The 13702-nt window shown below is 53.1% G+C and overlaps 1 protein-coding gene across 1 annotated transcript; it reads left to right on the top strand.

The window, feature by feature from the left end:
• Window positions 1-4428: 4428 nt before the first annotated feature.
• On the top strand, window positions 4429-11122 carry LOC144695303 (uncharacterized). The gene is made up of 2 exons (XM_078566206.1): window positions 4429-4637; window positions 9890-11122. Exons 1-2 carry the CDS (start codon window positions 4438-4440, stop codon window positions 10899-10901), a joined length of 1212 nt encoding a protein of 403 aa, XP_078422332.1. The 5' UTR covers window positions 4429-4437; the 3' UTR covers window positions 10902-11122.
• The last annotated feature ends 2580 nt before the right edge of the window (window positions 11123-13702 follow it).

Genomic DNA, 13702 nt, shown 5'->3' with positions numbered 1-13702 from the left:
AATGTTTCATCCCAGGCAACATCCTGGTGAATCTCCTCTGCACCCCCTCCAGTGCAATCACATCCTTCCTATAATGTGGCGATCAGAACTGCCCACAGTACTCCAGCTGTGGCCTCACCAAGGTTCTATATAACTCCAACATGACCTCCGTTTGTTCCTCAGAACTTCCTAGTGTCATGCCGTTCATTGAATACTTTCTTGTCAAATTACTCCTTCCAAAGTGTATCACCTCACACTTTTCAGGGTTAAATTCCATCTGCCACTTATCTGCCCATTTGACCATCCCGTCTATATCTTCCTGTAGCCCAAGACACTCAACCTCACTGTTAACCACCCGGCCAATCTTTGTGTCATCCGCAAACTTACTAATCCTACCCGTCACATAGTCATCTATGTCGTTTATATAAATGACAAATAATAGGGGACCGAGCACAGATCCCTGTGGTACGCCACTGGACACTGGCTTCCAGTCACTAAAGCATCCTTCTGTCATTACCCTCTGTCTCCTACAACTAAGCCAATTTTGAATCCACCTTATCAAATTACCCTGTATCCCATGTGCATTTGCCTTCTTTAAAAGTCTCCCATGTGGGACCTTGTCAAAGGCTTTGCTGAAATCAATATAAACTACATCAACTACACTACCCTCATCTACACACCTGGTCACCTCCTCAAAATATTCAATCAAATTTGTTAGGCATGACTTCCCTCTGACAACGCCATGCTGACTATCCCTGATCAAACCTTGTCTCTCCAAGTGGAGATAGATACTCTCCTTCAGAATTTTCTCCGTTAGTTTCCCTACCACCGACGTGAGACTCACTGGCCTGTAGTTCCCTGGCTTATCTCTACAACCCTTCTTAAATAGCGGAACCACATTAGCTGTTCTCCAGTCCTCTGGCACCTCCCTCGTGGCCAGAGAGGAATTAAAAATTTGGGTCAGAGCCCCTGCGATCTCCTCCCTTGCTTCCCTCAGCAGTCTGGGATACAAATCATTCGGACCTGGAGATTTGTCCATTTTTAAGCCTGCCAACACCTCCAATACCTTGTCACTCCCAATATCAATTTGCTTAAGAACCTCGCAGTCTCTCTCCCCAAGTTCAATACCTTCATCCTCATTCTCTTGGGTGAAGACGGATGTGAAGTATTCATTCAACACTCTAGCGATGTCCTCTGGCTCCACCCATAGATTGCCCCCTTGGTCCCTTATGGGCCTTACTCTTTCCCTGGTTATCCTCTTCCCATTGATATACTTCCAGAATATCTTGGGATTTTCCCTACTTTTACCAGCCAGAGCTTTCTCATATCCCCTCTTTGCTCTCCTAATTGCTTTCTTAAGCTCCACCCTGCACTGTCTGTATTCCATTAATGCCTCTGCTGATTCGCTCCCCTCGTACCTGCTAAAAGCCTCTCTTTTCCTTCTCATCGTAACCTGAATATCTCTGGTCATCCATGGTTCTCTGGGCTTGTTACTCCTTCCTATCACCCTAGAGGGAACATGTTGAGCCCGTACCCTCCCCATTTCCTTTTTGAACGCCCCCCACTGTTCCTCTGTAGATTTCCCCACAAGTAGCTGTTCCCAGTCTACCTCGGCCAGATCCTGCCTTATTTTACTAAAATCCACTCTCCCCCAATCCAAAACATTTGTTTGCAACTTGTCGATTTCTTTGTCCATAACAAACTTAAACTGTACCATGTTGTGGTCACTATCACTAAAATGCTCCCCCACCACCACCTCAGCCACCTGTCTGGCTTCATTCCCCAGAATTAGGTCCAGCACTGCGCCGTCACTTGTTGGACCCTCTACATATTGACCTAACAAGTTCTCCTATACATATTTCAAGAAATCCACTCCATCCAAGCCCTTAACACTATGTCTATCCCAATTAATGTTGGGAAAGTTGAAATCACGTAATATAATTACTCTATTGTTATTGTTTTTACATACCTCCACAAATTGTGCACATATTTGCTCCTCAATTTCCCACTGACTATCTGGGGATCTCTAATAAACACCTAACGATGTAGCTGCCCCTTTTATATTCCTAAACTCCAACCACAAAGCTTCATTCGATGCCCCCTCCAAGATATCATCTCTCCTTACTGCAGTAACTGACTCCTTAACTAATAATGCAACACCTCCTCCTCTTTTACCCCCTTCTCTGTCTCGGCAGAAGATTCTATATCCCGGAATGTTGAGCTGCCAATCCTGCCCCACCCTCAACCATGTCTCTGTGATGGCTACTATATCACAATTCCCCGTGTGAATCCTTGCTGTGAAGCAGTCTGGGAAGAGTGTTCTATAGTCAGCATCGCTGTAAGCAGTCTGGGAAGAGTGTCCTGCATTCAGCATCGCGATGAAGCAGTCTGGGAAGTGTCCTGCAATCAGCATCATGGTGAAGCAGCCTGGGAAGAGTGTCCTATAGTCAGCATCGCTGTAAGCAGGGTGGAAAGAGTGTCCAGCATTCAGCATCGCGGAGAAGCAGTCTGTGAAGAGTGTCCTGCAGTCAGCATCACGGTGAAGCAGTCTGGTAAGAGTGTCCTGCAGACAGCATCGCTGGGAAGCAGCCTGGGAAATGTGTCCTGCAGTCAGCATCGCGGTGAAGGAGTCTGGGAAGAGTATCCTGCAGTCAGCATCATGGTGAAGCAGGCTGGGAAGAGTGTCCTATAGTCAGAATCACAGTGAATCTGTCTGGGAAGAGTGTCCCGCAGTTAGCATCGCGGTGAAGCAGCCTGAAAAGAGTGTATTGCAGTCAGTATCGCTGTGAAGCTAGGAACAGGGTCCTGCAGCGAGCATCGCTCTGAAGCAGTCTGGAAAGAGTGTCCGGTAGTCAGCATCGCGGTGAAGCAGTCTGGGAAGAGTATCCAGCAGTCAGCATCATGGTGAAGCAGTCTGGGAAGAGTGTCCTATAGTCAGAACCGCAGTGTATCAGTCCGGGAAGAGTGTCCCGCAGTCAGCATCGCGGTGAAGCAGTCTGAGAAGAGTGTCCCGCAGTCAGCATCGCGGTGAAGCAGTCTGGAAAGAGTGTCCTGCAGTCTGCATTGCGGTGACATAGTCTGGGAGGAGTGTCCTGCATCAGTATTGCTGTACACAGACTAGGAACAGGGTCCTGCAGCGAGCATCGCTCTGAAGCAGTCTGGGAAGAGTGTCCTGCAGTCAGTATCGCGGTGAGGCAGTCTGGGAAGAGTGTCCTGGAGTCAGTATCGCGATGAAGCAGTCTGGGAAGAGTGTCCTGCAGCCAGCATCGCTGTGAGGCAGTCTGGGAAGAATGTCCTGCAGACAGCATAGCGGTGAAGCAGTCTGGGAAGAGTATCCTGCAGTCAGCATCACGGTGAAGCAGTCTGGGAAGAGTATACTGCAGTCAGCATCGCTGTGAAGCAGTCTGGGAAGAGTGTCCTGCAGTCAGTATCGTGGTGAAGCAGTCTGGCATGAGCGTCTTGGAGTCAGCATCGAGGTGAAGCAATCTGGGAAGAGGGTGCTGCAGTCAACATTGCCGTGAAGCAGTCTGGGTAGAGTGTCCTGCAGTCAGTATCGCTGTAAGAAGTCTGTGAAGAGCGACCTGCATTCAGCATCGCAGTGAAGCAGTATGGGAAGAGTGTCCTGCAGTCAGTCTCGATGTAAGCAGTCTGGGAAGAGCGTGTTGCATTCAGCATCACTGTAAAGCAGTCTGGGAAGAGTGTGCTGCAGTCAGCGTCGCTGTGAAGCAGTCTGGGAAAAGCATCCTGCAGTCAGCATCGCGGTGAAGCAGTCTGGGAGAGAGTGTCCTGCAGTCAGCATCGCTGTGAAGCAGCCTGGGAAGAGTGTTCTGCAGTCATATCTCTGTGAAGCAGTCTGAAGTGTGTCCTGCAGTCAGCATCGCGGTGAAAAAGTCTGGGAAGAGTGTCCTGCATCAGAATCGCTCTACACAGTCTGGGAAGCGCGTCCTGCAGTCAGCATCGCTGTGAAACAATCTGGGAAGAGTGTCCTGCAGTCAGTATCGCGGTGAAGCAGTCTGGGAAGTGTGTCCTGCAGTCAGTAGCGCGGTGAAGCAGTCTGGGAAGAGTGTCCTGCAGCCAGCATCGCTTTGAGGCAGTCTGGGAAGAGTGTCCTGCTGTCAGTATCGCTGTGAAGCAGTCTGGGAAAAGTGTCCTGCAGTCAGCATCACTGTGAGGCAGTCTGGGAAGAGTGTCCTCCAGTCAGCATCGCGGTGAAGCAGTCTGACAAGAGTGTCCTGCAGTCAGTATCGCTGTAAGTAGTCTGGGAAGAGCAGGAAGGATCCGGGCATAAGAGGAGTGACGATCCCAGGCAGTGGAGGCACTCAGGTAAAAGCCTCCCTGTACATGGACGACGTCGCCGTCTTCTGCTCGGATCCGCTGTCGGTGCGCAGACTGATGCACGTCTGCGACCAGTTCGAACTGGCCTCGGGAGCCAAGGTAAATCGTGGGAAGAGCGAGGCCATGTTCTTTGGGAAGTGGGCTGACCGATCCTTTGTCCCCTTCACTGTCAGGGCTGACGGCCTGAAGGTGCTGGGGATATGGTTCGGAGGGACCGGGGCATGCGTTAGAAACTGGAAGGAGCGAGTGGCTATGGTGAAAAGGAAACTGGGCATGTGGGAGCGACGCTCCCTCTCCATTGCGGGTAAGAACCTGGTCATCAGGTGTGAGGTACTCTCGCTGTTGCTGTACGTGGCGCAGGTCTGGCCCATTCCACACTCCTGCGCGATGGCGATCACTCGAGCCATCTTCCGCTTTATCTGGAGGTCGAAAATGGATCGTGTCTGCAGGGACGCGATGTACAAGCCTCTAGATAAAGGGGGAAAAAACGTGCCCAACATCGCCCTCATACTGATGGCCACCTTTGTGTGCGGCTGCATCAAGCGGTGCGTAGACCCTCAGTACGCAAACACCAAGTGTCACTACGTGCTGAGGTTCTACCTGTCCCCGGTGTTGCGAAGGATGGGTCTGGCCACGCTGCCGCGGAACGCTCCAAGTAGTTGGACCGTGCCGTACCACCTGTCCCTGGTGGAAAAATTTATGCAGAAAAACACCTTTGACCACAAGTCCATCAGGCAGTGGTCAGCACGTAACGTCCTAGAGGCCCTGAGGGATAAGGAGAGGGTGGACCCTGTGGGATGGTTCCCCGAGCAGACTGTCAAAGTCATTTGGCAGAATGCCTCATCGCCAGAACTTTCCAACAAGCACCAAGACGTAGCTTGGCTGGTGGTGAGAAAGGCCCTCCCCGTCAGATCCTTCCTACACGCCAGGAGTCTCACCCCCTCTGCACGATGCCCTCGAGGTGGCTGTGGTGGGGAAGAGACCGTTGTCCACCTCCTTGTGGATTGTGCCTTTGCAAAGAAAGTCTGGAGAGAGATGCAGTGGTTGCTGTCGAGGTTCATCCCGAGCAGTTCTGTGACACAGGACTCTGTGCTCTACGGGCTGTTCCCAGGGACACACACCGAGACAAACATCAACTGCAGCTGGAGGATCATCAACTCGGTGAAAGACGCGCTTTGGTCTGCCCGAAACTTGTTGGTCTTCCAGCACAAAGATTTGTCCCCGACCGATTGTTGCGGACTGGCACAATCCAAAGTCCAGGACTACGTGCTGAGGGACGCACTAAAGCTTGGGGCAGCTGCCGCAAAGGCGCAATGGGGAAGGGTCGCTGTCTAAGACCTTTCTACCACAGCGCACCGAGAGACTGGGAACTGTTTAGAGCCCCTCGGGCTGTACAGATCAAAATGAAAGGCTGTAAATGACTGTAATATTGTTTGTACTGATGCACCTGGTGATACATTTTGTAAAAGTTTAACCTGGATTGTACCCTTGTAATGTTGTTTTTGAAATGGTTTTGAATGTGATTGAAGATTTTTATGAATAAAGTAGTCTGGGAAGAGCGATCGCTTCTCGGCCTTTTGGCTAAGATCAAGTGTTGCAGGGGCGACACCATGGTCCTGCCAAGGCAAGGTCGGGATGGAAGGGCTATAACCAATCGCAATCCAAATCCATACCGTGGGTTACCTATCACCGTCCGAGTCACGGTGAACCACAGCGAAGGAGGATCACCTATGGATCGGGGCTTCTTCACCAGGAGGATCCTGTTGAAGGCTTGCGGCTTCCAAGCTCCGGAGATCTTCACCCTGCATGACTCCCGCAAAGGTGGTTATTTCGACGTGACGTTCAAGCGGGTGGCAGACTGCGTCCGGCTCCTGAGGGTGTTCGAGGAGAAGAGAGACCTGCCGGAGATGAAGATCCTGACGGCGGAGCCGCACTTTTCTCTGCCGTTGCAACGGGAACGTGTGGTGATGGTGCATGTGTACAACCCCTTCGTCCCTGTCGCCGACGTGGTCACCTTCCTCACCAGGTACTTCGATAAGGTGGGGAGCGGCACCGAGATTCGAGACGACTTGGGGATCTGGACAGGCAAACGCCTGTTTAAGGTCACGCTAAAGACCGATGGTAAGGGAGCCATTTTCCACCCTCCTTCCAGTTTCACTATCGGGGGAAACCGTGGCTACCTGGTCTACGCTGGGCAACCCAAGCATTGTCGCTCATGCGGCAAGGCTGGTCATGTGGCGGCCAACTGCAGCGCCTCCCTCTGCAAGATCTGCAAACAGGAAGGGCACCAGACAAAAGACTGCAAACAGGCCAAGTGCTGCAACCTGTGTGGCGAGGCAGGTCACCTCTACAGGACCTGCCCCAAACGCTGCCGTACTTACGCACAGGCAGCCAAAGCCGACCAGGGGGAAGCAGAAGAAATGTTTCGTGTCACTCCAACCACCAAGGCCCCCAGGGAGCTCAACGGGACAAAGGAGGACACAGAGAGAGACAAGGTGGAGAAAGAGATTGAGGCAACAGAGAGCCAATCAACAGCACTACCCCCTGAACCTCCCAGTCCTCAGGACAGCGAATCAATGGAGGAGGAGGCAGCAGTGGAAAAGCAGCAGGGGGAGTGGCGGACGGTGAAGAACAAGAAAAGTAAGAGGGAGCGAAGAAGAAGCAAAGGCGTTTCCCAGAGAAGCGGCAAGAGGCGTCTCCCATCCGACACGGATGACAAGGGCAGCAGCTCTTCGGATGGTGAAGTGCCAGGGCGGCACCGACAGAAGCGGCGGCAAAGCTCCAGGGCGTTGGAGGACGAGACACCAGAGCTCCAGAAAATTGGAGACAACAAGGAGACCAGCGCACCCCAACTTTGCCTGCAACCTGAGGAGGCCAGTGCACCACAGCCCCTGGAATCTGGGAGCAGTGAGGCAATCATCGCACCCCAGCTCCAGGAAGCCGGGAACAGCAACACCCCAGAGGGGGTGAGTTTTGGAGAAGCTTCTCCAGCAAAGGTCATCTCAAATCCCGCTCTCTACGTGAACCTCCAGATGCCACTGGAGCAGAACACGGCCAAGGAGATCTACCTCAGCCCATCCAAAGTGAAGGAATTTGAGCTCACTACGGGTATGAAGGAGCAGACTAAAGGTCTGGGACTCTCAGAGACAGTGGGTTTGGTAGGAGAATAAATGCTTTAAAATGGGTTTAAAGATTGTATCCATAAATGTGCGTAGCATTAAATCTACTACGCGATGTGTTGCGACCTTGGACTACCTAGCCAAGGTCAAAGCTGACCTGTTGTTTCTGCAGGAGTGTGCGATACCGCACCTCAGCTCCTACAGGCAATGGTCACGATGGTGGTCCCATGGGCCATCGATCTGGTCGGGCGGAAACGACTCTCGTTCCTCCGGCCTGGGTATTCTGCTGCGGGGAGGCAACTTCACCGTCTCCGAGGTCAAGGAGGTGGTGGGCGGGCGACTCCTCGTAGCAGACGTAATGTACAAGAACGCTCCACTCCAGTTAATTAACGTGTATGGCCCGGCACAAGGGGCTGAGCGGCTGGAGGTTTTTCAGCAGCTCCCACTGCTGCTGGCGACCTCCATGCCGGTCATTCTGGGCGGGGACTTCAACTGCATCATCGATGCGGCTGGACGATCCGGCAGGGCCGGCAGCAGATTGGACGCTACGTCCAGATCCCTGATGGAAACAGTTAAGGATGCCAAGCTGCACGACGTCTTCAGCAACCCTGCAGACGGAGCGCAGCGTAGATACACCTGGTCGCGGCCAGACGGGTCCATTCGTTCCAGGATAGACTTCCTGTTTGTGTCCCGTGCATTCACAGTCAGATCCACCGAGGTCAAGCCGGTGTTCTTCTCTGACCACTGCCTCCTACGGGCGGACTGCCACTTGGAGAAGGACCTGAGGGTGGGCAGGGGGGCATGGAAGCTAAATGTGCAACTGCTGACCCCAGAGAACATTGAGGAGCTCAAGAGGGATTACAAAGGTTGGAGAACCGTGAAACCCCTCTTTGAGTCCCTGACACACTGGTGGGAAGCGATCAAGGGAAGCATCAAGAGGTTTTTCATCCGCAAAGGCACCCAGAAAGCTAGAAAGGAAAGAGGGAAATGTCCCGACTCCAGGAAAAGATGCAGAATCTGCTCCGGCTGCAGTCGATGGGGGTCGATGTCAAGGAGGAGCTCCAAGAGGTGAAGGGCCAGCAAGCCTCGCACTTTGCCTCGGAGGCCTCCAAGATCATCTTCCGTTCCAGAGTCCGCTCCGTGGAGCAGGATGAGACGTGCTCACGTTTCTTCTTCCAAAAGGTACACAGAGAGCGCTCTGTGATCAGCAGCCTGAAGGAAGAAGACGGCTCAGTAAAGTCATCACGGTCCGACATTCTGAGGATCAGCAAATCCTTTTATGCCGGACTGTATGACGTGAAGCCCACGGACAGCACGGCCTCCCAGTCCTTCCTGTCCTCTATCACGGAGGTCCTAGACCACAGTACGCGGGAGAGCCTAGACAAACCGCTAACTCCTGACGAACTGACTAAGGCCCTCGAGTCCTTCGAGAAGAGTAAAACCCCCGGAAGCGACGGCCTGCCGGCGGAGTTGTATTCGGCTCTGTGGGACTTGATCGGCCCAGACCTGCTAGAAGTGTACGAGAGTATGCTCCTGGCCGGCAGCATGTCAGAATCCATGAGGAAAGGCATCATCACCCTCATCTACAAGCACAAGGGGGAAAGGGAGGAAATTAGAAATTGGCGACCCATTTCACTGTTGAATGTGGACTATAAGATTCTGTCCAAGGTCATCGCCAACCGGGTCAAATCCGCTCTGGAATTGGTGATTCACCCTGACCAGACCTGCTCTGTGCCAGGCAGGAAGATCTCTGACAGCCTGGCGCTGCTCAGGGATACGATTGCCTATGTACAGGACAGGGGTGTGGATACCTGCCTCATCAGCTTGGATCAGGAGAAGGCCTTTGACAGAATATCGCACACCTACATGGGGGATGTGCTCTCCAAAATGGGCTTTGGGGAGGGAATTCGAAATTGGATCCAACTGCTCTACACTAACATCAGTAGCGCAGTCTCAATCAATGGGTGGGAAACAGATAGCTTTCCGATTAAATCTGGAGTCAGGCAGGGCTGTCCTCTCTCGCCTGCCCTTTTCGTGTGCTGCATAGAACCCTTTGCCGAGTCCATCAGGAAGGATCCGGGCATAAGAGGAGTGACGATCCCAGGCAGTGGAGGCACTCAGGTAAAAGCCTCCCTGTACATGGACGACGTCGCCGTCTTCTGCTCGGATCCGCTGTCGGTGCGCAGACTGATGCACGTCTGCGACCAGTTCGAACTGGCCTCGGGAGCCAAGGTAAATCGTGGGAAGAGCGAGGCCATGTTCTTTGGGAACTGGGCTGACCGATCCTTTGTCCCCTTCACTGTCAGGGCTGACGGCCTGAAGGTGCTGGGGATATGGTTCGGAGGGACCGGGGCATGCGTTAGAAACTGGAAGGAGCGAGTGGCTATGGTGAAAAGGAAACTGGGCATGTGGGAGCGACGCTCCCTCTCCATTGCGGGTAAGAACCTGGTCATCAGGTGTGAGGTACTCTCGCTGTTGCTGTACGTGGCGCAGGTCTGGCCCATTCCACACTCCTGCGCGATGGCGATCACTCGAGCCATCTTCCGCTTTATCTGGAGGTCGAAAATGGATCGTGTCTGCAGGGACGCGATGTACAAGCCTCTAGATAAAGGGGGAAAAAACGTGCCCAACAGCGCCCTCATACTGATGGCCACCTTTGTGTGCGGCTGCATCAAGCGGTGCGTAGACCCTCAGTACGCAAACACCAAGTGTCACTACGTGCTGAGGTTCTACCTGTCCCCGGTGTTGCGAAGGATGGGTCTGGCCACGCTGCCGCGGAACGCTCCAAGTAGTTGGACCGTGCCGTACCACCTGTCCCTGGTGGAAAAATTTATGCAGAAAAACACCTTTGACCACAAGTCCATCAGGCAGTGGTCAGCACGTAACGTCCTAGAGGCCCTGAGGGATAAGGAGAGGGTGGACCCTGTGGGATGGTTCCCCGAGCAGACTGTCAAAGTCATTTGGCAGAATGCCTCATCGCCAGAACTTTCCAACAAGCACCAAGACGTAGCTTGGCTGGTGGTGAGAAAGGCCCTCCCCGTCAGATCCTTCCTACACGCCAGGAGTCTCACCCCCTCTGCACGATGCCCTCGAGGTGGCTGTGGTGGGGAAGAGACCGTTGTTCACCTCCTTGTGGATTGTGCCTTTGCAAAGAAAGTCTGGAGAGAGATGCAGTGGTTGCTGTCGAGGTTCATCCCGAGCAGTTCTGTGACACAGGACTCTGTGCTCTACGGGCTGTTCCCAGGGACACACACCGAGACAAACATCGACTGCAGCTGGAGGATCATCAACTCGGTGAAAGACGCGCTTTGGTCTGCCCGAAACTTGTTGGTCTTCCAGCACAAAGAGTTGTCCCCGACCGATTGTTGCGGACTGGCACAATCCAAAGTCCAGGACTACGTGCTGAGGGACGCACTAAAGCTTGGGGCAGCTGCCGCAAAGGCGCAATGGGGAAGGGTCGCTGTCTAAGACCTTTCTACCACAGCGCACCGAGAGACTGGGAACTGTTTAGAGCCCCTCGGGCTGTACAGATCAAAATGAAAGGCTGTAAATGACTGTAATATTGTTTGTACTGATGCACCTGGTGATACATTTTGTAAAAGTTTAACCTGGATTGTACCCTTGTAATGTTGTTTTTGAAATGGTTTTGAATGTGATTGAAGATTTTTATGAATAAAGTATATTTTTACAAAAAAAAAAAAAAAAAAGTCTGGGAAAAGTGTCCTGCAGTCAGCATCACTGTGAAGCAGTCTGGGAAGATGGTCCTGCAGTCAGCATCGCGGTGAAGCAGTCTGGCAAGAGTGTCCTGCAGTCAGTATCGCTGTAAGCAGTCTGGGAAGAGAGTCCTGCATTCAGCATTGCAGATAAGCAGTCTGGGAAGAGTGTCTTTCAGTCAGCATCTCTGTAAAGCAGTCTGCGGAGAGTATCCTGCAATCAGCATCGCGCTGAAGCAGTATGGGAGGAGTGACCTGCAGTCAGCATCGCTGTGAAACTATCTGCGAAGAGTGTACTGCATTCACCATCGCGATGAAGCAGTCTGGGAAGAGTGTCCTGCAATCAGCATCGTGGTGAAGCAGCCTGGGAAGAGTGTCCTATAGTCAGCATCGCTGTAAGAAGGGTGGAAAGAGTGTCCTGCATTCAGCATCGCGGTAAAGCAGTCTGGGAAGAGTGTCCTGCAGCCAGCATCGCGGTGAAGCAGTCTGGAAAGAGTGTCCTGCAGTCAGCATCACAGTGAAGCAGTCTGGTAAGAGTGTCCTGCAGTCAGCATCGCTGTGAAGCAGTTTGGGAAGTGTGTCCTGCAGTCAGCATCGCGGTGAAGCAGTCTGGGAAGAGTATCCTGCAGTCAGCATCATGGTGAAGCAGTCTGGGAAGAGTGTCCTATTGTCAGAATTGCAGTGAATCAGTCCGGGAAGAGGGTCCCGCAGTCAGCATCGCGGTGAAGCAGTCTGAGAAGAGTGTCCCGCAGTCAGCATCTCAGTGAAGCAGTCTGGGAAGAGTGTCCTGCAGTCAGCATCGCGGTGAAACAGTCTGGGAAGAGTGTCCTGCATCAGTATTGCTGTACACAGTCTAGGAACAAGGGCCCGCAGCGAGCATAGCTGTGAAGCAGTCTGGGAAGAGTGTCCTGCAGCCAGCATCGCTGTGAGGCAGTCTGGGAAGAATGTCCTGCAGTCAGCATCGCGGTGAAGCAGTCTGGGAAGAGTGTCCTGCATTCATCATCGCGTTAAAGCAGTCTGGGAAGAGTGTCCTGCAGCCAGCATCGCGGTGAAGCAGTCTGGAAAGAGTGTCCTGCAGTCAGCATCACGGTGAAGCAGTCTGGTAAGAGTGTCCTGCAGTCAGCATCGCTGTGAAGCAGTCTGGGAAGTGTGTCCTGCAGTCAGCATCGCGGTGAAGCAGTCTGGGAAGAGTATCCTGCAGTCAGCATCATGGTGAAGCAGTCTGGGAAGAGTGTCCTATTGTCAGAATCGCAGTGAATCAGTCCGGGAAGAGTGTCCCGCAGTCAGCATCGCGGTGAAGCAGTCTGAGAAGAGTGTCCCGCAGTCAGCATCGCGGCGAAGCAGTCTGGGAAGAGTGTCCTGCAGTCAGCATCGCGGTGAAACAGTCTGGGAAGAGTGTCCTGCATCAGTATTGCTGTACACAGTCTAGGAACAGGGTCCCGCAGCGAGAATCGCTGTGAAGCAGTCTGGGAAGAGCGTCCTGCAGCCAGCATCGCTGTGAGGCAGTCTGGGAAGAATGTCCTGCAGACAGCATCGCGGTGAAGCAGTCTGGGAAGAGTATCCTGCAGTCAGTATCGTGGTGAAGCAGTCTGGCATGAGCGTCCTGGAGTCAGTATCGAGCTGAAGCAGTCTGGGAAGAGTGTCCTGCAGTCAACATTGCGGTGAAGCAGTCTGGGTAGAGTGTCCGGCAGTCACTATCGCTGTAAGCAGTCTGTGAAGAGCTACCTGCACTCAGCATCGCAGCGTAGCAGTCAGGGAAGAGTGTCCTGCAGTCAGTCTCGCTGTAGGCAGTCTGGGAAGAGCGTGTTGCATTCAGCATCACTGTAAAGAAGTCTGGGAAGAGTGTGCTGCAGTCAGCATCGCTGTGAAGCAGTCTGGGAAGAGCGTGTTGCATTCAGCATCGCGGTGAAGCAGTCTGGGAAGAGTGTCCTGCAGTCAGCATCGCTGTGAAGCAGCCTGGGAAGAGTGTTCTGCAGTCAGCAACTCTGTGAAGCAGTCTGGGAAGTGTGACCTGCAGTCAGCATCGCGGTGAAACAGTCTGGGAAGAGTGTCCTGCATCAGTATCGCTGTACACAGTCTGGGAAGAGCGTCCTGCAGTCAGCATCGCTGTGAAACAATCTGGGAAGAGTCTCCTGCAGCCAGTATCGCGGTGAAGGAGTCTGGGAGGTGTGTCCTGCAGTCAGTAGCGCGGTGAAGCAGTGTGGGAAGAGTATTCTGCAGTCAGCATCATGGTGAAGCAGTCTGGGAAGAGTGTCCTATAGTCAGAATCGCAGTGAATCAGTCCGGAAAGAGTGTCCCGCAGTCAGCATCGCGGTGAAGCAGTCTGAGAAGAGTGTCTTGCAGTCAGTATCGCGGTGAAGCTGTCTGGGAAGAATGTCCTGCAGACAGCATAGCGGTGAAGCAGTCTGGGAAGAGTATCCTGCAGTCAGCATCACGGTGAAGCAGTCTGGGAAGAGTATCCTGCAGTCAGCATCGCTGTGAAGCAGTCTGGGAAGAGTGTCCTGCAGTCAGTATCGTGGTGAAGCAGTCTGGCATGAGCGTCCTGGAGTCAGTATC

Source organism: Cetorhinus maximus, chromosome 21 (assembly GCF_964194155.1).
Source record: "Cetorhinus maximus chromosome 21, sCetMax3.hap1.1, whole genome shotgun sequence".
Lineage (NCBI taxonomy): Eukaryota > Metazoa > Chordata > Chondrichthyes > Lamniformes > Cetorhinidae > Cetorhinus > Cetorhinus maximus.
This window is presented reverse-complemented; position numbering and strand designations above follow the sequence as displayed.